Genomic DNA, 22038 nt, shown 5'->3' with positions numbered 1-22038 from the left:
GAGAAAAGATTCTAATCTTAAGTAGGATAGGAAAGAGGAAAAAAAAATACAAAATTTAGAGGAATTACAAAATTTAGGTAATGTCCATATTAAAGAATAAGGTTAATAGTGTGTGGGATGAAGATAATGTTGAGATATAATAAAAGAGTAGTGATTAGTCAGAAAATAACCAAAAATTAAATAGAAATTAGAAGAAAGGTTAACATGCTTAAAAATTAACCTAGAAATAAAAGTTTGGCCCAGGATTCAGTACTAGTAGTAAAAAGAAGAGATAAAAATGACTAAGTTGAGAAACAAAATTTGTGTGCATGGAAAATTTTATCGGGAAAGCGGAAATGTGTCATAGTTAATGCTTCTGTTACCTAAAAATAGTAATCAAGAGATTATCAATACATAAAATGGTAAGTAGAGAGTGGTGGTTATCCCTTTCTTACTTGATATGGCTCACTTCTGTGTTTTGTACCCATTATGTTTTCAAACAGCCGTTGTGTAGCAAATCTAAGGCCTCTCTTAGATTCTGGAACAATGGGAACCAAGGGACACACTGAAATTATTGTACCTCACTTGACTGAATCTTACAATAGTCATGTAAGTGGATCAGTATTTTGAAGGTACTCTCTATCTTCTTTATATTTCATCATTTTGTCTTTATTAGTGAGCCAACAAATTTGACTTAATTTTCTTAATCTTTGTTTTCTTAATTATGTCCATATATGTGTACATGTGCATTTTTTAGCAATATTAATGGCCTCATCCATCACTTGAACTATATCCCATTCCTCTGCTTTTGTTATTTTTCAAAAGGCTCTCACTTTTGCCTGGCCCAGCCTTGGACAACAGTCTTCCTATTTATACTTCCCACATAGCTAAGCTGAAATCTGTATACCACACCACCAAGCATTTTTATTGTTAGAGATCAGATCTCGTACACCTTTGCTTACTTTCTTCAAACCATGGTCTTCCTGATCTCTGCCTCCAGAGTAGCTAGAATTAATAAGCAAGAGCCAACACACACCATTATATATTTTTAAAATATAATTGAACATAATGTTTAGAAATCATAAAAATGTTATGTCCTAGTTTTTTTACTGTTTCTCAGTGCTTGATTAGCTTTGTAAAAAATCAGTGTTTAAGGTACCTATATTGAAACAAACCTTTAGATTGAGAATAAAACTATCAACAGACATAAAATTATATTTATCTGCTGATAATTTTGTTATGTTAAATATTAGTTGGAATGTAAAGAATAAAGAAGTCAGGTGTCATCAATGTTCAGTGCTTATTTTTCTTAGGAATTCCCATCCCTAGCATGCATTGTCACAAGTACCTGTGAAACTTGTACAAACTCTAGTGGATTTCCAAAAATCTCACTAGACAATCAGATTCTTTATAGGTAGAACCAAGTTGTTTATGTGTATGTATTTTACATAAGCTGATATGAATAAGCTTTTAAAATTCCATAAGTGATATTAAGATACTGTCTTAAGTTAAAACCACTGGTCTAAGTTGTAGCTTTTAAAATTTATAAAGTCAACTCAAGTAAAATAATTGAAAGCATCAATATCTTTTTATTTGATACATATGTTTTATTAGGTCAATTTTTATAAAGTCATTTGTTTCTCAGGTTTACTTATGAAGTAAGTTTGTATGTGTCACGACAATACAAAATGGCAAGTTCTTAAGGCGATTACTTGGATGGGGGGGAATCACGATGGTACATTTTACTTGAAGATTTTCAAAGTAATGAATGTTTTAAAAAATCCAAAATTTCTCGTTCTCTCATCTACTACATCATTGCTAAGATCTTTCCTGTTATTTTACTTAAACCAAAAATTAATGTGTTGTATGCCACATGACTTCACAGATAAAAAATGATGTTTTTGTATTTGTAATTATTTTGCAATCTTGTTAATAGGTGTCAAAAGAATTAACTTTGAGAGTATATAAAAATAGATATTTTTAAATCTTATTTTTATAAAACTCAAATTAATTAAAACTTTGACATTGCTTTTATTAAATGCCTGAAATCGTATCTTATTATAGCGAGATCCCCCTGAAGAGGAAATACCATTTTGTACTCTAAAATCCTTTCCAGCTGCTATTGAACATACTATTCAGTGGGCAAGAGATAAGGTAAAAATTCTTCTCAAGAAATTTGTTTTCTTTCATTAGAAAGGAGAGCTTGTTTTCTAACTTTTAAATACTTTCATCTGTAACTTTTTTTCTTTTCTTCCTTTTAGTTTGAAAGTTCCTTTTCCCATAAGCCTTCCTTGTTTAACAAATTTTGGCAAACCTATCAATCTGCAGAAGAAGTCTTGAAGGTAAAAATAAATGTATATTAATACAGATGTTACAGTTTATATCAGTATAATTGAACATAATCAGTATAATTGAACATATTTTCAAGTTGGTGCTAGTTGATATAAATTCAAATGAAAATGTCATTAGTAGACATAATGAGGGAAACTTCAGAGATATTTTCTTGTATTCTTATTCCTCTACTATTAAAAAGGCTAACTTTTTAGCAATGAGTGTTACCTGTAGAACTCCATATATTAAATTAAGTACATATGTGGTCCTAATAACTTAAGGGAAAAACATGAGGATAACAACTGGGCACCAGTGACTCTAGGCTATAATTGTAGCTACCTAGTACCCTGAGATATGAGGATCACAATTCAGAGCTAACCCAGACAGAAAAGCCCAAGAGTATCTTCAGTTAATCTGCAAAAAATGCCAGACTGGCTGTGTGGCTCAAATAGCTGAGCACCAGCCATGAATGAAAAGCCAAGAGCATGAGGAACCAAGTTCCTCCAGTACTGGGACAAAAGGAGAGAGAAGAGAAAGACTTTAAGTTTGAGCCAGGTGCCAGTGGCTCGACCTGTAATCCTACCTGAGATCTGAGGACCTCGGTTCAAAGCCAGAGACTCCTTTTTTTGGGGGGGTCCGGTCATGGGGCCTGAACTCTGGGCCTGGGTGCTGTCCCTCAGCTCTTCAGCTCAAGGCTAGCGCTCTACCACTTGAGCCACAGCACCACTTCCGGCTTTTTTTCTTTTTGCTTATGTGGTGCTGGGGACTCGAACCCAGGGCTTCATGCATGCAAGGCAAGCACTCTACCACTGAGCCACCTTCTCAGCCCCCAAAACCAGAGACTCTTATCTCCGATAAACCTCTCAGAAAACCAGAAGTGGAGCTGTGGCTCAAGTGGTAGAGGATTAACTTTGAGCTGACGAGCTGAGGGACAGCGTTCAGGCCCAGAGTTCAAGCCCCCTGACTGACCAAAAAAAAAAGTTTAAAAGAGGAAAAAAAATAATAAAAACATGAAACATAGATGCTGTCCTTTGGCTTTTGGATCGTGTGTGCAAAATTAGAAGTATTTTAATTTTTGTTTTGTTTTTCTTTCCTATTCTAGAAGATACAAAATGGGCAGAGTTTAGAAGGTTGTTTTCAGGTTATTAAGTTACTTAACAGAAGACCTAGAAATTGGTTCCAATGTGTGGAATTAGCAAGATTAAAGTTTGAAAAATATTTTAATCATAAGGTAAGTATGCATTATCAGTCATTAAGAAAATATCTTACCCAGGGCCATTCCATTATTACTAACTTTCATTGATATGAGATGTTTACTCTTACTCAGTCAGTCTTTTGAGAAATAAGTAGTAACAAGTGAGAACAGGAAGAACATGCAACTAATTTCTATTTGAATGTTGTTTTAAATATTTAAACCATTTATTAGATTGCTAGTTTTATTATCTTTGATATGCAAAATTGGGATTTACATATCTTTTCTTACTATGGAATAAGGAGTATATATGTATCTTTTCTCACTTTGGAATAAGGAATGTATTCTGTCTTTAGTTTAAAGAGAGATCATTCTTTAGTGCTAAATTCAGGTGGTTCTACCTGTAATCCTAGCTACTCACGAGGCTGATGATCTGAGAATCACAGAAAAATCCATGAGTCTCTTATCTTCAATTAACAGCAGACATGCCAGAAATAGAGGTGTGGTTCAAGTAGTAGAACATCAGCCCTGAATGGAAAAAGCCAAGGGAGAGCAAGAAACCTTGAATTCAAGCCCCACTACCCCTGCTCTCCCTTCCCTTTCCTGTCTCCCCTCATTTATATTTGTCATTTTATAAACTTACTTCCTTATCCAAGGTTTCTACTATGATTGTCAGCATTTCAGAAACTTAAAGGAATTGTTTTTAGATCATTATATTCTGTAGAGCTTTTTGTTTTGTTTTTGTTTTTTTTGGGTCCGGTCGTGGGGCCTGAACTCTGGGCCTGGGCCACTGTCCCTCAGCTCTGCAGCATAAGGCTAGCGTTCTACCACTTGAGTCACAGCGCCACTTCCAGCTTTTTTCTTTTTTTGCTTATGTCGTGCTGAGGAATCGAACCCATGGCCTCAAGCATGCAAGGCAAGCGCTCTACCACTGAGCCACCTTCCCAGCCCTGTAGAGCTTTTTTTGTTTTGGGTTTTTTATGTTTGGTGATACTGGGAGTTGAATCCAGAGCCTCCTCACCTTTTGAGGAAGTGAGCTACATACTTGATAGACAGCATTCCAACATCTCTACACTTAAACAATACCTTCAAAACCATATTCTGGTTTTGAGGTGGTTTTCCCTAACTTTATCCCAGGTGGACTGAAACTCAAAATCTTGCTGCCTCTCCTTTCCCGAGTAACTGAAATTCCACGCATATAGCATCACACCTGATACTGTTTTCCAATTTTTTATCATTGAAAACTTTCAACTATAGAAATGTAGAAAAATAGTAAAGGAGTCCTGTATAATAAACATTAACCTAAACTTAATCATCATCAACTTACAGTTTTGCTTTATTTATGCCCAATTTTTACCCTTCCAAGATAATTTTAAAACAAATCTCAAAAATGTAATTTTAAAATACAAAATATTGTGTGTGTTTTTCATTGCTTCCTTATTTCCGGATTCTTTAAAAAGAGCTAAATGATCACATAAAAGGTACTATTTATATAAAAAAGATTGAAGCAAGAGAAGGCAAGGTAGAACAAGCCTGTAATCCCAGTACTTGTGGGGCTGAGGCAGAGACATTGAAAAAAAAAAAAAAATCTAGCCCAGCGCCAGTGGCTCACGCCTGTAATCCTAGCTACTCAGAAGGCTGAGATCTGAGGATCACGGTCAGAGCCAGCCCCAGCAGAAGAGTCTATGAGACTCTTATCTCCAATAAAACCACTACAGAAGTGGAAGTGGTGCTGTGGCTCAAGTGGTAGAGCATTCACCTTGAGCTGAAAAGCTGAGGAATAGTGCCCAAACCCAGAGTTCAAGCCCCATGACCGACCAAAAAAAAAAAAATCTGATAGTTCCTTTCTCAACACATAGTTGGGCACAATTGTGCATTCTTGTTATCCCAAGCTATGTGATAGAAGCAGAAATGGGGAGGATCAGAAAATTACGCAAAACTGTGTCTTCATCAAGGGAAGCTGAATATGGTAATATGCCCCAGTGATCCCAGCAAGGATGGCAAACCTGCAGTAGGTGGAATAAGGCTCAGGCACATAGCCCAGAAAGAAGTGAGACCCTACTCCAAAAGTAACTGGCTAAAAACGGGGCTGGGAAATACGGTTCAGGGGTATCATGCCATCCTAACAAGTACAAAGCCTTGAGTTCAAATCCTTGTATTGGAGTTTGAACTAAAATTAAGATTGGGAACATAGTTCAAGAGTAGAGTACTTCCTTATGTTTTGGTTAATAAAGGACATATATTAACACAGAAAGTTATAATTTTAATTAAAAATTTTTTCTCGGTTAATGTCAAATAGTTTACCTTTAACTCAATATTTTTCTTTAGGCACTTCAGCTTCTTCACTGTTTTCCTCTAGACACACGATTAAAAGATGGCAGTAAGTAGAACCAAGTGTTGAGAAAAAGAATGATGATATCACCTACTGATTACTGTTCATCATATAGTGAAAATAATATTTGTGTCTTTTTGATAGGTTTATTCTGGCAGTCACCAAAGAGGCCACCTTCTCCAATAAAATTTGATTTAAATGAACCTTTGTAAGTATGTATATCTATTTTAACTGTATATTTTTAATTGTACACTTCAGAATGATTGCATTTTTCTTAGTCAAAAACTAGAAGTGATTCTGGTCATCAAAGCTACCCACAGTCTTTTTCATACAAATGTGAATCCATTTATTTATATTATCTACTTTACAAATTTACCTCTTTGACTTTGTCCAAAAAAGTCACGTTACAATAAATGTTTATATATTTAGTAAAACTAAGAATCTTTAGTTATATGGAAGAAGCAATTAAGTTTTCAAAGGAGTTGGTTTCTGCATGAATTCTATGATACATTATATTAGATTTACACTTTTGTGTACTTATTTTAATTAGATAACTTGGGCTGCCTTTACTAATCTTTCTTGCCACTAATAACTCTTTAATTTTTTATGTGTGTGTTGCATGTTTAAGTCTGCAGAGACAGTATTGTGAAAAACATAACTTGGAGGGGGGTTATTTTTTTTTTTTAACCAACTGTTTTTTAAGTCACATTTGCTTTTAACCCCAATCTTAAACTTAGGCCCATTTTATCAAAGTCTGTGGATTTTTTTATTTGTAGCCTACATACATGTTGGTAGCTCATGCCTGTACTCCTAGCTACTCAGGAGGCTGAGATCTGAGCATCACAGTTCAAAGCCAGCCCAGGCAATAAACTCCATGAGACTCTTATCTCCAATAAACCACCAAAAAACCAGAAGTGATGCTGTGGCTCAAGTGGTTGAGTGCTTGCCCTGAGCTGAAGAGCTGAGGGATAGTGTCCAAGCCCCATGACCGACTGCCCCCCCCCCAAAAAAAAAAATGCTGTAATTTCAGTACATAGACAATTTTTAAAAAATCCTTCCTTGATTACTCTTTGTTTTTAAAATGAACTAATTTGCTTAACTTTAATTGGTCTATACTATTTCATACCTGGTCTGTTTTAGTTTCCTGTGAATTAAATTTTCTACCACTAATCTAGTTTTTCTTCTTATAGCATTCATTCCTGTCTTTAAAGTAGAAAGGGAAGGTGGCTCAATGGTAGAGTGTTTGCCTGGCATGCATGAGGCCCTGGGTTCAATTCCTCAGCACCACATACGCAGAAAATGCCAGAAGTGGGGCTGTGGCTCAAGTGGTAGAGTGCTACCCTTGAGCCAAAGAGCTGAGGGACAGCTCAGGCCCAGGCCCAGAGTTCAGACTCCACAACTGGCAAAAAAAATAAAGTAGTTGTGATGATTACCTGAATATTAGTAGTTTTGATAAGCATTTCATCTTTTTGTAGTTTTTTTGCAGTGTTTTGATCTATACTAGAATTGCATTGTTCACTTTCAAATATATAATCCAGTAATAAAACTTCTAATTCTATAATAAAAATGTTGTGATTTTTCTTATTTAGAACATTTTAAAAGTCATATTTTTAATGTGTCAGACATCTTGAAACTTTGAATTTAAAGTATTAATTTAAAGCTATGATTTCAAATTTTGCTTTATTTTTTAATTTCACAAGGCACCTCAGTTTCCTTCAGAATGCTGCAAAACTATATGCTACTATATACCGCATTGCTTTTGCAGAAAAGGTAATATATTCTCCACCCCTTACTAAGTGATGTGAAAACAGCTTGTAATTAGTTAATTGAGTCAAAGTTTGGTTTTACAAGAATGATTCATTTTGGTATAAACATAATATGTTGTTATATTTCCCAGTCTAACATAGCCAAAGCTAATATTTATTACAGTATTACTAAGAAGAAAGCTGAATTTTTCTTTCACTTAAGGAGTAATGAAACATGAGTATTTTTTAAAGTTTTTTAAAAATACTTACAACCTGTGCGTTTGCTTTTATTATCCTAGTTATTTTATGTAGTCAAATTGAGTTATTTTATAGTTGCGGGAAGATACTTCTTAAAGATATTTCCCAGTGGGGCCAGTGTTAGTGGGCTGTGTGATGACCCTGGAGCACGGAGAGCTGGACATGAGGGCTCATGGTTAAGTGGGTGCAGCATAGCTCAAGACCCAAGGAGGAGGGTCCAAAGGACAGGTGTGGCTCTGGCCTCCTTCCTGAGAGCCTTGGCAGGAACCAGTCCCTGAAGGCTGGACCTTCATAGTCGACAATTCCTCTGGAAGCCAGAAAACTTAATTCCTTTTGTTTTATTGACAGGAATGTCATCTTTGTCACCTATTCATTGGTTCATTATAGCGATATTAACTGTTTTAATTACTTGTTGCAATTTTAATGGGCAACATAGTCCATCTGCCAGTTTCTGCATTTGATCAAATGTTGGGATGCAGTAAACATGCATTGGTATAAAAAAAAGACAAAGATATTTACACTTCTTAAATTTATTTTGTACTGCTAACTTGTATACCATCCTTATTATCATACTTACTCTCTTAGATATCTTCACTGACTCACATATGAAAGGTTGAGTACAATGCGTAAGAGGCATATGTATGAACATTAGTTTTTTTTCACAAATGTATATCAACATTAAATATGCTTCCAGGAAGACTGAATAGAACTCTTGATCTTTCCACAGCCTCACAAGTGATGAAATTACTGGTGTGTTACAACCATACCTAGTTGTAGGTCCAATTATAGACTGTCTGGTCCTCCTGTTGATTAATACTTTTTGGAATTAATGCATATAAAATTCTTGAAGAAAGTCTAATAACACGTGGCATTTAGAATGGTTGCCGTGTTATGTAATGGGCTTAAAAGTCATATGTTAAGCAGTTTCTTAATAGCTTTAAACATCTAAATTCATCTTGAACTGTTTTTCTGCTTCTCAAGGAATGAATTTTCTTAGATTTTTTTAATTCATTGAATATTAAATTGTTTAAGGGATGTTGAAAAATTGAAAGTAGCTTTAAACATCTAAATTCATCTTGAACTGTTTTTCTGCTTCTCAAGGAATGAATTTTCTTAGATTTTTTTTAATTCATTGAATATTAAGTTGTTAAGGGATGTTGTAAAACTGAAAGTATGAAAGTGAACAAAAAAGACTTCCTTCAAAACTTGCAGAAATAACTTAAGATTTCAGGTTTGTAGACTAATCATTTATTACCCCTAATTCTTTTTATCTAGTAGTCTTGATGTGTGACCACTTCATAGAAATAAGAGTGAATGTCTCAAATAGTATAGTCTAAATACTTAAGTGATAAATTATTTATTTTGAATTGTAACTATTCTTTTATTAGTTATAGAATTTGGCGTTTGAAGAACATTGATCAAATTATTTTTTTTAACAAATAGGACTTGGCAGTAGATTCCCTCATGAATATTCTTTCACAAGTAAAGATTCAGGAATTCAAACCTTCCAACAAGGTAAGTTTATAAATCTATTCATTCAGCTAATAGTTAATTAAATTTCTGCTTGTGACAAATGCCATTCTAAACCTAGAGAACACAAGGAACAAAATTCTTGGTGTGTGGAGAGAACCCTTGAAGGCTTTTAGGGCTAAGCTTTTTCTAAAAGAGAATACACATGTATATGGAGGAGGGGAAGTTTAAGCTGAGATTTCAGAGCTAATTCAGTAATCCTAAATATTTTGTGTTATACTATGAGATAAGCTAGTAGAGGGTTTTAAGCAGAGGAGTAACATAATATGGCTTATATTTAAAAGGATAACTGGCTGTGGTTAAGAATGAGTGTATGAAACATAAAGAGAAAGCAGGAAATGCTATTAGGAGATTATTTCAAGAATACGGGTAATAGCTGGGCATTGTTGACTGAGGCATTATAATCATACCTCCTTGAGATCCGGGGGGTTGTAATCCAAGGCTAACACAAAAAGCTGAATGTTGTGGCAACTTCCATCATTCCAACTGCAAAATAGAAATCTGGTAGTCCAAACCAGCTCTGGCCAAAAGTGAGATTTGTATCTCAAAAATTAACTAGAGCAGGCAGAGCTAGAAAACCAATTGGATTCTCTGTATACTTTAATACGGTCTTGGAAGGACTTCTAAGGAACTGAAATCAGGAATGTGAGAGAAAAGATTACTGCTCTGGTTGAGATGGTAAGCAAGCTTACTAGCTTAGAATGAAAGATATAGGAAAATAAAAGAACAGAGAACAAGAGGTATAAAATAATTGCCCAATAAAATTGGAAAGTCAATTAATTACAAGATGGATGTAGTAAAATTGCAAGACAGTACTGAGCATCCAGCTAATATGCTTAATGTATCCTAAATATGGATAGAGAAAAGCAAATTTCTTAAAGATTGAAGTTGGAGGCATGGCTCAGGTTGTAGAGTGCCATCCATTGAGCAAAAACAAGTTTTGAGTCCTGGTCTCAGACCCAAAAAAAGTATTTGGCGGTATATTCTGCCTTTATCATGCTCAACTTTGTATATGAAGGAAAAAATTACTTAGCAACTGGCAGCAATAAAGAAATCCCAATTTATATATTTTTTGAATTTTCTCAGTTTCTGAACATTTCTGCACCTACTGCAAGTGTGCAATTTGAGTTGAAAGTACATTTGTCAGAATTAAAACATTTAATATTTGTATGGAGTTTGAAAAGATCCATATAAGTTACTTAGTAACTACTTTAGCAGCCAAATAGAAAAATGTTTATGTGTATTTCACTGGAGGTCTCTTCAGTGAATGAGTGGAATCTAATGATTCATGATGCAGTTAAAATATATAGAGCAAATATTTTTCTCTTTGTGATCTATTGATAAATGGTAACCAAAATTAGCTATAGGATATGATAACGTTAATAAATTTGTATACATATACTTCAAGGTTGTCCAAACAGATGAAACTGCAAGGAAACCTGACCAGGTTCCTATTAGCAGTGAAGATGAGAGGAATGCTGTTTACCAACTAGAAAAGGCTATTTCATCTAATGAAGCAAGCAAAAGTAAGGGAACTTCTTTTCAAAAATGTTTTGGGGCTGGGAAGGTGGCTCAGTGGTAGAGCGCTTGCCTTGCATGCATGAGGCCCTGGGTTCGATTCCTCAGCACCACATAATCAGAAAAAGCCAGAAGTGGCACTGTGGCTCAAGTGGTAGAGCGCTATCCTTGAGCTGAAGAGCTGAAGGACAGTGCCCAGGCCCAATGACCAACCAAAAAAAAATTTTTTAAACTAGAGTGACTATATTTCACTTAAGCTTTATATTAAAAAGTTTGTGGAATTAAAAGATCATAATAATAACAGTTAACTTCATCATCCTATGAAAGTTACTTTTTATCTTTAACTGTGACTAAATTCATCATTTTCCTCACCCTGTGTCTATCCTCAAATGTTGAAGTCTTCCTTCTCCAAATTATATTGATTGCTGTTACTGTAGTTGATGGTGAACAAGTTTAAAAACATGAGCAAATCACTCTGTTAGGAATTTAAAATTCAGGATAGTAAGGTCCTTCTGAAGACTAGTTTTTAGACAGACTTGAGGATGAAGAATCATATAGAACTCTTCGTAGATTCTTACTGTCAGAATGTAAACATACAATCTTAAAAAATGTGTTAACATTGAAATAAAGAAAAACTGGACCATTAATTTTTTTTTAAAAGCAGAGCCATTTACCCCTCGGGTAGGCTTTCTCATCATTTTTCATAAGTGATTACCCCCCCAAAGTTTTGGGATATTATGCATGAACCAACAAAACGTCAGGAAAACTAATTGAAAATAATAATAACTACAATGATATAGAAACCACTGATCTAAAAGATACATGTTTTTGTTTGAACAATTGATCCTTCTAGTTGTAGATAAGACAAGTAACAAATATTGAGCAATACCAGGTAGACTTTGTTTTATTATAATCCACTTGTTAGTAGATCTGTAAACTTAGTTTCCTTATTTTGCTATTTCCTGGAGGGTTTTTCTTTTTCTTTTTTTTTTTGTATTTTAGAAACTTGCCTAATTTAGTGGCATCGGAGCCTAATTTAGTGGCATCAGAGCCATTTTCATATCCTGCTATAACTTAAGTTTCCTTGAATTTTTTACATTTCTCAATTATTTGAGTCTTTAAAAGTGAGCCAACATTTTTTATTACTATCTTTTCAGTAGTTGTACAAGGAGTTGGCAGTTTATGAATACAATTTATCTTGATCAATGTCACTTCTTTCAACATTTTCACCCAAGTCTCCCAATCTACCTCTTCCCTCACTTTTCTTAATATTGTAAGATACACATTGAATTCTTGACTGCATTCTCTTCCTCTTCTCTGCATTCATCTAAGCTTCTCTCCTTGACCCTGCCACACCCCTTTCATCGCCTGGTGTTCATTTATAAGTTTATAAGCTAATTCTAACTTCCACATTTGAGGGAAAACATGCAACCTTTGTCTCCATTTTTTCACAAATGATACAGTATTATTCTTTGTAATGGATGAATAAAATTCCATTTTGCATATATACTTCATTTTCTTGCTCTTTTTGTCCACTGAGGGACATCTGGGCTTATTCCATATTTTGGTGAAGAGCCAACATTGCTTTTTATATAGTAAAAACTTTACCACTTACTTGGGAACTTTACTCTGGATGCTCTGATCAGGTGACCTTCAGATGGCAGTACTTTCATTTGAAAAAGATGATGATAGTAATGGACACATAGATTTCATCACAGCTGCATCAAATCTTCGTGCCAAAATGTATAGCATCGAACCAACTGATCGTTTCAAAACAAAGCGCATAGCTGGTAAAATTATTCCTGCCATAGCAACATCTACTGCTGCAGTTTCTGGCTTGGTAAGATTATTCAAATGAAAATGCGTCTTTTTCATGGCCTTTTTCCTGTCTTCCTATTCACACAAATCTTAGCTAATTACTCAGAGATGTAGAGAAATGAATATGGGATTTTGTAGTTTAAAATTCCAAGATACTTCTGAAAACATAGCAGGCATTTTGAAATTTTGTGCTTACGAAGCTCTTAACAGGAGAAATATGCACAAAATTGTCAGTTTTCTCAATCATCTTTATATCCCCCATATAAAGTAGATACTCTTTTTCATGAATGAAATGAATTGTCCTAAGATTTTTTTATAATTGAAGATTTTCAGTTTGGCCCTAATTTCTCTAAAGGTATTTTTTTGTGCCCCTAATCTGAGTGGGTTTTTTTTTTTTACTTTATTCTTGGTTGTAACAGGTGCTTTCAAAGTACAAAGATTACGTGATGAAATAACTTTGTTCATTGTATAGAGAGGATAAGTTAAAAGTTTGAAGGTAAAATGTACTAAAATTCTAAAGACTTATAAGAAATTTATATTACTTCAGCTCTATAACTACTTTTATTCTACACTAACATGTTTGAGAAAGACTTGAGAAAACTGAATAGATCCTATTCAAATCATAGGTTTCAAACAATATAATCAGATCACCTTCTTTTATCTAGGTTGCCTTGGAGATGATCAAAGTAACTGGTGGTTATCCATTTGAAGCTTACAAAAATTGTTTTCTTAACTTAGCCATTCCAGTTATAGTGTTTACAGAGACATCTGAAGTAAGAAAAACTGAAATCAGGTATGCATGAAGGTCTGTTGCTCTTATATAATAAAAATGAAAAAAAATACCTTTATAAGAGAGAAGTAAGAAGTATTGACTTTATCTCTTTTTTTCTATGTTTGTCTTTGTTATCACTTCAAGACCAGTTCAAACCTCATTTTGATGAAGCATTTGTTACTGAACTAGCCAAAGAATTTTTTGCATGTTTGTTTGGCTACACTATTTTGTGTTACACTATCACCAATTACACTTTTCATAGTTTATATGTATTAGACTTTTACACAGATTTCATCTGTGTCTACTTAACTCAGATAAATTAGAAATCTTTCCTTTGTCTGACTATGGATTATGAACTTTAGAATCTTAATTCCCCAAATTTATGACAAAGGAAAACAGTTACTTAGACTTGAATTTTTTACTTTTAGATTGGCATCAGCCAAAATTTGAATAGCACTATCCTCACAAGGAAAGCAACATAAATCACTGGTGGAAGTATATTACTATAATCTACAATAGGGGAAATATGACACTGTATTTCCAATTTTCAGAGGAATTTGTATATATCTCAAATTATATATACAAGGTTATCATTCTGACACTATAATAGCCACTCGTTTGGACATTCCAAAGGTCCTATAATTGGTAACTGGAATATTGCATAATGAAACCCCTCCAGTTTTTTATTTTATTTTTATTGTAAGGATGCTGTACAGAGATACATTACAGTTACATGAGTAGGAAATGAGTACATTTCTTGTCAAGCATTATTATCCCCTCCTTTGTTTTTCTCCTACTATCCCTACTCTTCCCCCATCTCCCTCATTCCTACCCTCACCCCCAAAGTTGTAAAGTTCATTTCCAACATAGTGTCTTGTGAGTATCATTGTTGCAGTGGGTCTCAGCTATTTAAAAGAAAGAAAAAACACACTGAGATATACTGATTCATAATGAACAACATCATAAAAGAAGCAACATAATAAAACTGATTACCTGTGTGACATAATGGGAAATAAACTATGGAATATTTAGAAGTTCTGTTTTTTCTCATAAATAATGGACTCCAGAAACTTTTTGTATTATACTTTCTAATTGGAAGACATTTTAAGTGTTTATATTCTGAATATTTTTCTACAACAGAAATGGAATATCATTTACAATATGGGACAGATGGACTGTGCATGGAAAAGAAGATTTCACTCTATTGGATTTTATAAATGCAGTCAAAGTAAGATATTTACTTGGTTCACTAGTAGTTTTGAGTCTGGTTATATATGTACTAGTCTCTCTTATTCATGGAAGATAATATTTCAAGACTTCCAGTGATCCTGAACCTGCAAACAGTATTGAACCCTTTATCAATTATATTTTCTCCTATATTTGCATGCCTATGACAAAATTTAATTTATATAATAGCCACAGAAAGAAATTAACAACAATAAAACAGAGTAGTTAAACAATATAATAAAAACACAAAATATATGGTAGATTTTTAGTGGTTCTAGCATATGATGTTTTTTGGGAATTGTTTTTTTTTTTGGCCCAATCGTGGGCCCTGAACTCTGGGCCTGGGCTCTGTCCCTCAGCTCTTCAGCTCAAGGCTAGCAATCTACCACTTGAGCCACAGTGCCACTTCGGGCTTTTTTTTTTCTGCTTATGTGGTGCTGAGGAATCGAACCCAGGGCCTCATGCATGCAAGGCAAGCGCTCTACCACTGAGCCACCTTCCCAGCCCTAGCATATGATGTTTTTTTATGCAATTTTTTAGCATTAGTATAAAGGTGACTTACAGAAGGGTTACAGTTACATAAGTCAGATAAAGAGAGCATTCCTTTTCGGTAAGTATCACCCCTTCGCTTGCTCTTTTTCCTCCTGTCCTCATCCACGAGTTGTATAGTTCATTTTCAATGTAGTGTCTAGTTAGTACCACTTGTACATTTGTTCACCCTTTGTCCCATCATTTCTGTGCCCTCCCCTTAGCCTCCCAAAGATAGATAAATAAATGAACAAAAGAAAAGAAAAAAACAGCAACAAAGGAAAAAGCCTTGTTTCTATTTCCTGGAGTTTATCTTAATAAATATTATTTTATATAATCTGATGCACAAAGGTTTTGCACCTTTATGTTCCTGTTTTAAGAATATCCTTTGGTCTCACTGTGTGTGAATGCCTGGAGACTTGCACAGTTTATCATGTCCCAGTGTATTTTTTTTATCTTTTACCCTAAGGTGTATTTATGTGTAGATTTATAGGCACATTCTAGCTACAAATGAAACCATGCAATCTATGTTTCTCTGGGTCTGGTTTATTTCATTTAATATAGTTTTTTTCCAAATCTTTCCATTCATTTCTTTATGATACCATATTTTTCTGATAGATGAGTAGAATTCTGTTGTGTAAATATACCATATTTTCTTGATTTTGTGAGGGTTGATTCCATGTCTTGGCTATGGTAAATCTGCAATGAACACAGTTGTTCAGCATATGATTTTATATGCTTATAAATTCAAGAACTTTCACCTTTTCAATCAGGTTTTTCTATGGCATGTCTATTCATGTTATTAACACAGTTAACACTTTGCTAACCAAGAGAGCCACTGAATGACCAGTGGATGAGTATACAATGCAGATAAGCAGGACCAAGAGATGAGTCCCATCCCATGAGAGAAGGACAGACTGAGATTTCATTGCACTACCCAGAATGGCATACCATTTAAATCCTAGAAATTGTTTATTTTTCAAATTTTCCATCAAATTCTTTCATACTGTGATGGGCTATAGAAAGTATAGAACGTATAAAAAGGGGACTTCTGTAGTTTTTGTTCATTATTAATGGGTAAAATATTAGCATTATAAACTATATATCAAAGATTATAATTGTAAATATTTGCAATTACAAATATTACTTAGGCTAAATATTGTTTAGTATACGTTTGTTCTCCTTTCACTGTTCATTTTAAAACATTTTCACCCCAACATTTTGTTTGAGGGTTTTGAATGTTTCTCTTTTGGGTATTTACTTTTAGGAGAAATACGGAATTGAGCCAACAATGGTGGTACAGGGAGTCAAAATGCTTTATGTTCCTGTAATGCCTGGTCATGCAAAAAGGTTAAAGCTAACGTAAGTATCTTAAATAATGCACCAGAGGAAATGGTGCTGTGGCTCAAGTGGTAGAGTGCTGGCCTTGAGCTGAAGAGATGAGGGCCTTTTTTGGCCCAGGCCAAAAGTTCAATCCCAATGACCAACAACAAAAAAAATATTCACAAAAACCATACTGAAGCTAGATATATGCTGGAAAATTAAGTGTTGAAGTTGTGGGAATTTAGATAAAAAGATTACTCTTATCTAATGCCAAGTGAACTCCTACAGGCTTCCTCAAAATAGATTCCTAAGGTGACTATATCCTTGGAAAGAGGATCAGATATAGGGGCGTAGAAGTTTGATTTGGTCAGTGTAGAAAGTAAAAGTATATCTCTCTCTTATATAGAAACATGAGAAGTAGATTTATGAAACAGATATAATACCAAAATGCCAGAATGCCATTATTTCAAATGACTTGTTGAAGATGCTTTCTGTGACTGGTTCTGAACAAAGCAAAGTCACTACTAACTAAAGATGTTTATGTAACAACTAGAAAAGTACATCAGATGGAGGCAAGTACTATGGAGGGAATAAGGAAGATGAGACAGAAATGTGGGGAGAGGCAGAGTTAGGTTGTTACATTTAGTAGTCTAGATATTCTATTTGCCTGTTGTATTCTTACCTAGTAAGGTAGCATTTAAACAGACAGAAAAGGAACCAGGATAGCCAGAATTTTGACAGTGGTCTGCAAGGACTATATGACCTAGTTCCTCCCAACCTTCTCTCCCTTTGCTCACTGTATTCCAGCTACCTCCTTACTTTTCCTCCAACACTCCTGCCATGTTCTAATATGGGACCTTTCTTGGTTCTTGTTTGTTTCCTCAGATTGTAATTGTTCCTTAATAGGGAGCCTGGCTAATTTTCACTTCTGGTCTTTGTACTTGCTTTAAAAAGCCATTTCTTAACTTTTTGTTGTTATTGAAAAGGTGATGTACAGAGGGATTAATATGAAACCTGCACCCTGCCTCAGTCTATATGCCCATCTTCTCTGCTCTGCATTTTCTTTTTTCATTGAACTTAACACTACCTATGGCTACTATATATTTGCTTACATATTTGTTACTACCCGTCTCATTCCTCTATCCTACACTCGAAAGTAACTTCCACTAAGGAAAGACTGGTTTGTTTTATGTTTACACTTAGGCCTGGCATAGTAGCCATCCATAAATATTTATTGTAAGAATAATTGACTCTGTTGATAACTTTAAACCTGTTATTTTTCATTAGGATCTGTAAGTATCTTTTGGCTGCTACCTAGACTAGAGTAGGGGGTGGTGTAAAGTCTAGTGGTTAATCAAAATTTATTCAAAATTTGCTGCAAAAAAAGAAAAATTTGTGAGTTGGCTGATCTTTGATACTTCCATCATGGATATACTTTGTTAATGCTAGTTCTTTATTGTAATATGTTGTTCATTTAGCAGGCATTTACTGGATGCTTACTGAGTAGCTGGATGTTGTTAGGTCAGTCATTGAGGTTGTGGTTGAAGACTTCAGCTTGGCTATAGAAAGACCTGGATTCACATGGTTGGGCAGCTATTTAAATCTCATGTCATAATAGTTTTCTATTCAAAGTTAAGAATGATTTTGCCATGTGCTGAGGGTTATAATAGTAAAGCCTAACAAAACCATAAATATTACTACTGTTACTGTTTTGTATTGTACAAGTAACTGTGCTCTTAAGGAGTTCACAGTCTACTAAGGGTAATGATCTGATTATTTTAGTTCATGATTAATATTAATCATGAACTAAAATCAGATCATTATACACAACATATAACTCAATCTTCTAGTTGGGGTAGATTTCATTTGAGCTATCTTTGAAGGAGTATTTCTGGCAAAAACAAGTTTATTCATGCAGCTAAACAAGAGCATGGTCTGGTGGAAATTAAGATATTTTGGAATAAATTCAAAGGTAATGTGGTGAAGGTGAATGGGGGAAAGAATGAAAGGATAGGTATGGGATAAAACCTTTTAAACTAGGAAGAATTATTTGTGAGGATTAAATAGATTACATAGTCCTGAGCCTGGCATAAACTAGGTACTCAATATATATTACAGGCAACAGAATAACATCAAACATACATTTCAAGACAATTTTTACAGCCGTGTAGATTAGAGAGAAAGAACTGAAGACTGTTTTTTTCTTTTTTTTCTTATGGTCGGTCGTGGAACCTGAACTCTGGGCCTGGGCAAGGTCCTACAGCTCTTCAGCTCAAAGCTAGTGCTCTATCACTTGAGCCACAGCACCACTTCTGGCTTTTTCTGCTTATGTGTGCTTATGTGGTGCTGAGGAATTGAACCCAGGGCCTCATGCATGCAAGGCAAGCATCCTACCACTGAGCCACCTTCCCAGCCCTGAAGACTGTATTTTAGGCATGTAATCTAGGCTACTTTTTTAATCTTTAGAGAAAAATGTTAGAGAATGCCTCATAAAGAGCATAGGAAGAACATGTTTCCAAAATCATTGCTTACATTTTGGGAATTCTTTTAGATCTTTTAGTTTATAATCAATTTTCTTTGTTCCCCTTGCATTTTTTATGAGCATCAATTAATTATACATCGTAGGGGGAGGTGGCTGCTCATTTTGACATGCCCATGTGTGTATACAATGTCCATTGGTCAGATACACCTCCTCTCCCTTCTTCACTTCCCAAATCATGCTCAACAAGATTTATTGTTCCATTTTAACACATTTACATATGTGTTTTGACCATATTTTGCCTCCTTCACTCTTCTTTTTTTTTCTGGTCATGGGGCCTGAACTCTGGGCTGGGCGCTGTCCCTCAGCTCTTCAGCTCAAGGCGAGCACTCTACCACTTGAGCCACAGTGCCACTTCTGGCTTTTTTCTTTTTGCTTATGTGGTGCTGAGGAATTGAACCCAGGGCCTCAGGCATGCAAGACAAGCGCTCTACCACTGAGCCACCTTCCCAGCCCTCTCCTTCACTCTTCTGTGTTCTTCTTCCTTTCTCACTAATACCCACACCCTGGACACAACCTCTCACGCTTATCTTTGTGAAAGTATTTGTTAATGGCTCAAAGGTGTTAAACCATAGTATTTCACTCATATATAATACTTTAATCGGATTGAATTACCAATTTTCTTTTATCATTTCCAACAACGATCTAGTTTGATTTACAATTCCATATATAAATGTGTGTATATGTGTGTATGTATATATATATATATATATATATACGTACGTATGTGTATATACATACATACATACATACAATTTTTTGGCCAGTCTGGAGCTTGAAATCAGGGCCCCTGGGTGCTGTCTCTGAGCTTCTTTTGCTCAAGGCTAGCACCTTACCACTTGAGCCATAGTTCTGCTTCTGGCTTTTTTGGTAGTTAACAGGAGGATATAAGAGTGCTCGTGGGCTCTCCTGCCCGGGCTGGCTTCAAACCCCAGTCCTTAGGTGTCAAGCCTCCTGAGTAGCTAGGATTATAGCATGTTACACTGGTGCCTGGCCCAATATAGACTTTTAGAATATATAGAGAAATGTATATATAAGAGAAATGGATAGATTTTAAAATGAATTCTAGAGAGTAGTCTAGATTTTCTGGATAGCATTAGTTAACAAATCATTCTTTCAGTTTATAGAACTTACCAAAGAATTCATTCTTTCTTGCTTATTCTCTTAGAATGCACAAACTTGTGAAACCTTCTACTGAAAAAAAGTATGTGGATCTTACCGTGTCTTTTGCCCCTGACACTGATGGAGATGAAGACTTGCCTGGACCTCCAGTAAGATACTATTTCAGTCATGGCACTGATTAATTGAAGTTGTCTTAGTTACTTGAAGACTACTTCATTTTGCACTTTTTCAGAAGCTAACAAAAATAAGCTCTTTACTATGGATTTTTCCTTGATGAAGCCTTAATTTAAGGGAAACATCAGTAGGAAACTGAAGAATTACAAGATAATCAGAAGTGGAGTATGCACTTGTCTAATGCTTCATGTGGCTATGATCACAAGCAACTTGAACTGGAATACCATTTTATAATGCTTCCAACAAATTAAGCTCTCAGATGAAAAGAAGGAATAAAGTACTTAGCTACGACCAGAAGAAATGAGGATCAAAAAAAATTGAAAATAGTTAACATAACTATTCAAAAAAGTTTAATAGTATTTAATTTCTTTTTTTGTTTGGTATCTGAGACCCATTTTTTCAAAACAGTGTTTGGTACTCTGCACTTCTTACATGTCTAAGCTGTGATAATTTAATACCAATGGGAAAAGGAAAGAGGTACTGGCAGATGAAAAGTAGAGATTTTACATTGTATAGTTACTGTTTTCTGTCCTGATACCTTTGTTAGTTTAAGTGTTTCTTATATCATTGTCTCCCCCAAATCAGAATTTTTGTTGATAATTATTAGTGTTGTAAGCCATGAGCAGTAGGTCAGATAACACATGTTAACTTGCCCTTAATGTTAACAGTATTACATGGACTCTTGACAACCCTCCTAGAAAATCTGTGAATGTGTACAGATAAATGTGGCAGTCATTTAATTTTTAAATATGGCTTCTAATTTGGCATTTTATTTATTTGGAATCCTAAACCTGATTGTAGTACTCATAAGACTAAAAGGTCTTGTAAAGGGATTGTCCTTAGAAATAGATGAAATTTAGCAATTAAAAAATGATCACTAGTAGAGTCTTGATTTTTTTTTTTTCTTTTAGCATCCTAATAGAAAATACATTAGTGGGAAACATGCCATTTTATTCCCCATTCTTAGAAAGGGAGTTGATAAAGATACAAATTATTTTTTTAGGTCTTTAATGAGAGAAACTTTCTGTTTTCTGGTGTGAATGATTTGATATGAATGATTACAAATCTGATAAAAGAGCTTTTATAAAAAAATGGTGTAAATTATATTCAGTACTGTAAAGGCAATGAAGACAGCAAGTGATTATTGCTAGAGCTGTCATGCATCCTAAAACCACTGACACTTCACAACCTCAGGAAGTCATTTCCCTTCAGCTCTTTGTCTTCTGCTTTCCTGTTCAGACCATTAATAAGTATTTTGATAAATCAGAAACCACATTTACATCAGTGTTACTACAGTTTGGTATCCTTGTATTACATACTTACCTTTTCCTTTCCCACTTTTAAATAATTTAAATTATTCTGCCAGCCATGTGATTTGTATCCTTTTGTTAAAAATACCCAGTTGGGAAACATTTGGGAATTGAGGGAAAATTTGTATAATTAAAGGAAAATTTGTTTATTCACTTAAGAGATTGGGGAAGGGTGAATAGGACAAGTTTCAAAGAAATACGTACCTTAGAAATAAATAATTTTTGTTCATAAAATCCTGTCCTCTCCCACTGCATATTCCAAATGTAATACTGAAAATTATTGTTATATAAAATTGAAACTAAGACTAATACCAAGGCGCCAGGGCCTAGAACTTTAGAG

General features: G+C 34.7%; 1 protein-coding gene across 1 annotated transcript in view; it reads left to right on the top strand.

Moving 5' to 3' along the window:
- The window catches only part of Uba6 (ubiquitin like modifier activating enzyme 6), a 57963-nt gene extending 36692 nt beyond the window's left edge, over positions 1 to 21271 (top strand). Inside the window, exons 20-33 of the mRNA XM_042678090.1 lie at positions 483 to 588; positions 2044 to 2133; positions 2241 to 2321; positions 3413 to 3541; positions 5831 to 5882; positions 5979 to 6042; positions 7535 to 7604; positions 9281 to 9352; positions 10776 to 10893; positions 12532 to 12725; positions 13369 to 13496; positions 14616 to 14703; positions 16498 to 16592; positions 20261 to 21271. Of these exons, the coding sequence (XP_042534024.1) occupies positions 483 to 588; positions 2044 to 2133; positions 2241 to 2321; positions 3413 to 3541; positions 5831 to 5882; positions 5979 to 6042; positions 7535 to 7604; positions 9281 to 9352; positions 10776 to 10893; positions 12532 to 12725; positions 13369 to 13496; positions 14616 to 14703; positions 16498 to 16592; positions 20261 to 20396 (1423 nt within the window). The 3' untranslated portion in view covers positions 20397 to 21271. The remainder of the gene's footprint in view (positions 1 to 482; positions 589 to 2043; positions 2134 to 2240; positions 2322 to 3412; positions 3542 to 5830; positions 5883 to 5978; positions 6043 to 7534; positions 7605 to 9280; positions 9353 to 10775; positions 10894 to 12531; positions 12726 to 13368; positions 13497 to 14615; positions 14704 to 16497; positions 16593 to 20260) is intronic.
- The last annotated feature ends 767 nt before the right edge of the window (positions 21272 to 22038 follow it).

The sequence above is a fragment of the Dipodomys spectabilis genome, unplaced genomic scaffold (genome assembly GCF_019054845.1).
Source record: "Dipodomys spectabilis isolate Male_0828 unplaced genomic scaffold, ASM1905484v1 ptg000043l, whole genome shotgun sequence".
In the NCBI taxonomy this organism is placed as follows: domain Eukaryota; kingdom Metazoa; phylum Chordata; class Mammalia; order Rodentia; family Heteromyidae; genus Dipodomys; species Dipodomys spectabilis.
The sequence above is the reverse complement of the archived record's forward strand: the minus strand, read 5'-3'. Positions and strand labels throughout refer to the sequence as shown.